Source organism: Dendroctonus ponderosae, unplaced genomic scaffold (assembly GCF_020466585.1).
Source record: "Dendroctonus ponderosae isolate FM_Combo_2020 unplaced genomic scaffold, Dpon_F_20191213v2 Dpon_F_20191213_2, whole genome shotgun sequence".
Classification (NCBI taxonomy): Eukaryota; Metazoa; Arthropoda; class Insecta; order Coleoptera; family Curculionidae; genus Dendroctonus; species Dendroctonus ponderosae.
Genome location: NW_026018165.1, coordinates 18175008 through 18179269, shown reverse-complemented (window position 1 = coordinate 18179269; position 4262 = coordinate 18175008). Strand labels below are relative to the sequence as shown.

At 41.6% G+C, this 4262-nt stretch overlaps 1 protein-coding gene across 1 annotated transcript in view; it reads left to right on the top strand.

Moving 5' to 3' along the window:
- Nucleotides 1-3120: 3120 nt before the first annotated feature.
- LOC109545362 (Usher syndrome type-1G protein homolog) overlaps nt 3121-4262 on the top strand; it is a 3885-nt gene continuing 2743 nt past the window's right edge. The window contains exon 1 of the mRNA XM_019916024.2: nt 3121-3419. Within this exon, the coding sequence (XP_019771583.1) occupies nt 3397-3419 (23 nt within the window). The 5' untranslated portion in view covers nt 3121-3396. The remainder of the gene's footprint in view (nt 3420-4262) is intronic.

The following is a 4262-nucleotide window of genomic DNA, read 5'->3' as shown; positions in this document are numbered from 1 at the left end:
AAGTACGCAATAGAATTAATTCATCAGTGCAGAATGTTCCAAATAAAGCTTCTCATATGAAAATCTATGATCATCACGCCGATAGCGGGCTTATTTGTTCTGATTTAAGGTTTCGAAGATGATAGCCCAACAACCCCAAAACAAGCATATTAGCAAAGTTCGAAAATTTATTTAGCTGAAGCCTCTAAATCTAATAAATCGAATCGAAATAAAACAAAACAAAACCGTCTAGTATTGATTGCTAGGGTCTGCTGATGGCTGGACATTTTTTTGCTTTAATTCGCTCTTTAGTGATGATCAATTGCTGAGGCACCCTTGTCTGAAGTCTGAACCACAGTCTGAAGATGACTTAATTTAACACCCAAACTAAGTGGAATTCAATTGAATTAACACATTTAGTGATTGATGCAACGCACATTGTTTTCCTGTGCTGATAAGATGAGATGAAACAACTAAGGAATCTGTTGTTAACTGTGTTGTTAAAACCATCCAAATCACATGTGTTTTTTATGCTAAAAGCTCTCAGTTTAGTCTAAAAAGCGTAAAATAACTGGACTGGTTAAGTTTTGCAACTCCCCTGTAAAATGCGCTGATCCTATTAGCTAGATAAGATACAAGGTATTAATAAGATTGTATTGTGGCCATAATTCGTGTGGGTATACACGAGATGTCAAGAATTCTCAGCTGGGGTCGATTGTTGCCGCTATGGTTTTGTATGGTGTCTCTATCAGGTTTATGTAAGGTGAATTGTTCTGTTATGTCACTATTGGATTGTGTGGGAAGGTATTTTGTCATGCCAAACAAAGCGGCTGTTGGCCAGTTTGGTTTTTGCAACTTTGGACAAAATCGCCCGTTCTTCGCCATCCAACCAGTAGCTTCAACAGCCGATTGAAGAACAATCAACAATTAATGCTGATTGGTCGTCCAGCTACCAAGACACCAGATAGGGGAATTAATTCAATATACACAGAGCAATTAAAATTATCGCGAGCGAAATGTAAGATCGAATTGGTTTCTTGCACATAAATCCGGCTAAATGAGGATACACGCACGGGATTATTAATAAAAGATCGCCCGATATCAATATCTATAATGGCAATCCCTCTTCTGGTCCAAACCTGTTTGAGCAACGCGATATGGTTAAGACGTGTTGAGTGCAAGGAAACACTAAGAAGGAAATTCCATTTTCTTTAAGGAACTAAAACCATTTCTAGTTGGATTCACTGGATTTATAAGGAGTCTTAAAGGGACCGACCGAAAAAACTCCTCAAACCCAAGTCGATATGCAAACAATAGCACAAAACAGCACAATTTCCCTCGACACCTCATTTATTAACCACTCGAGTACCAACATCGCATCTAATGAAAGCAGGCTCCTTATGACCATACGCGCTGTTTTAATTTAAGTAGCTTATTGGAAACCGTCACTTTGTCGGGATTTATCGTTCTTTTCTAATTACACGAATCGCCTCATTATTATTAACTAATAATTAACGCTTTCGCATAGTTGCCCCCATGATTTATACCGGCTGTATGGAGCGCAGCACGAATGGAGACACATCGCATTAACAACGATAAATTCTACGATAATTGGCTGCTGTAGGGGGAGAAATTGGAACGTTTTCATGGAAGGACTTGAATAGAAAAATGTGACTGGCCCTCGTAAACAGGGCAGGTGCGACAAGGACTTGTTAGTTTCCACGGCAACCGCTATATGTATCTCCCTTGCTAGCACAGGGCCTCAATTGGATCCCCAGCTGGTTGCGCTACGAGGGGCGTTGGAAACCTTCCACATACAAGGTGGTGAATTTTGGATTGGTTTTCAAATTTCCCCAAATGGCAACGCTGGTCTAGTGCAACAAGCCGAGACCGTAAACCATGGCAAATCACTTTTCTTGATCGTCCGATCCAAATTGAAGTTTGAAATATCGCGGTCGAACCCGCCCTGCCGCGATTTCTCGCCAAGTCGGCTCCGCCCACCTCCTACGGAATGATGAAGACGGCGGAAGAATGAAGAACGAACGGCTTGAAACAAAGACGAGTGGACGCACGGTGTTGGGTGATGGTGAGCGGTTGAAGCGACGCTCTGTAATTGGTAGAAAGGCGAGATGTTATTGCTCAGGCCACTTCTTCGGCCTTAATGAAGTTGTAGCCGATGAGTAATGACTGTTGTATTGCAATATGTCACAATAACTCTGGTTCGATCGCCGACTGAGTTCGGTTATTGCTTGTTTAAGCTTGATGGGCAATTGCTTGCATACGATTCGTTCGCATCGTGATCTGCAGATCGCTCCGGATGATCAATGTGGGAAAGGGCACTCTTGATCGCAAAAACACTGAGTCGACAATAGAAGAACATTTTTTCTGCTACTAATTAATGGTTCTGATTTCCTATTGGAAAGTGCAGCTTGAATGCAGAAAAAATCAACTTTAGAGAGCACTGAAAAATGTTTTGCAGACGCACTCACAGCGCCATCTAAGCAAAGCCCAAAAACCTTCAACCATGGCAGTGCAGTGCCCGACCATTCCCAAGCAACCATCTGGTACCCAAAGTGCAGGTGGCTTGGGGCTAGTTTTTTAACCGTCGGTTCATCTCTTCTTCCTTGTTCAATTGCAGGGTTCTTCAAATGGAAGACAAGGACAGAAGGCTGACGGCCCTGGTGACCTGGTTCCCGGCGAAGAGGACAAGTTCAAAGAAGAATAGAAGAAATATGGTGTTTGGACCGTTGACTGCTCGAGTCGCTGAACTGTGTGAACTGGACACGGCCGAACGCGTTTTTTTACATCAGTCCCGTGTTGCCAGAAAAACTCAATTTTCTTTGGCTGTTTCCAAAAAGTGGAGCTTGCTCAATGAACAGTTTATTGGAAGGGGCTTTTTTATATGCAAGTCAGGATTCAGTTCAACCGCTGGTGCAAATGGCGCTGACCCGCGGGGCTTGACGTCTGGTTGCTACGGAAACGCATCTGTAGCCGCACTTCCATTGGGGTAAAAAGAACACGACTGTTTGCACCACGGTTTATTCAATACTTTTGTTTAATTGTCACTAGCTGTGAATTGGGCAAGCGGGAAAAGTGGGAAAAGTGAAAAAAACAAAATTTGTTTAAATGATGGATAGTCAATAAAATAAAATCAGGGAAACTGACTGGCAACATGGCAGCACTTTTTCTTATTGTTTCAGCAGATGATAGACCGCGGAACGGCAGGTGAACGATATCGATGGAACACTTCAACCAGTTATCTCTAATCCGAGACCGAAAAGTCGCCATACGCGATTTACTAATTAGAATATCGCTATCAGTGCTTTAGCAGAATTGTCGGGTGCGAAAGTTGGCTTTGTTTGAAAAAAAATCGTCTAGTGCTACCTGTGTAACCTAGTGATACACTTTTATGGGACAATGTCAACGGACAGGTTTCACAAGTAAGAAACTGTGCACTTTTCCGCACAGAGCCGATTTCGAGAAGTTCAGTTTCACTCTGAAGTTATTGTCTGTGCTCTTGTTGAACTTCCGCAACGCTTCAGTTTTTTGACCCAACAGTGACTATTTCGTTTCATTCATATCTTATGAACCATGCACAGCTTCCGTTGGGAATTAAATCCTAAAATGCGAAATTAATACATTTGCTATCGTAGGTTTTTGGAGCAAATCTCGACAAGAGCTTTTCTAGTGGCAATTTTTCTTAATCTTGCTTATCAGGACGTTGAATTTCTCGATCAATCTTATTTTAAATAGTTGATGTCATAAGTAAATGGGGATTTGCTCGGAAAAAAATAAAGAACAATGTGTTTTCATGCAGCAACTTGCTTTGCTTATCAGTTTTGCGCGCCGTTCATGCCAATTCGCTGAAAGTTAAAGAAAAAACACAGATAAACAAAGTAAATTCTACCGTAAACGCAACTGGAAAAGGCATGTAGAAAGAACATATTAAAAAAAGAAGTTTGGAAAGAAGATATTTTTAGAGGATCTGCGGGCTGGAAACATCCTAATGCAGGCTCTACATCAAGGGCGGATCAAGGGGGGAGTCATGGGGGTTATTCTCTATCCAACGATGCCAAAATGAATTCTCTGGCTCGAATGGTTCTTGAGAAACTTCGAAAAAAGCAGCGTCATGTTCAAGTGGATTCAATTCAATTCAAGCTTCAGTTCATTGAGAAAACTGCCAACATTTGCTTATCGATGGTTCACTTTTTAAAAAGGCCATTTATTTATCTCTAGAATGATGTACAAATGAGCGTTCTTGCTCATTTTGCCTCCGAGAAATG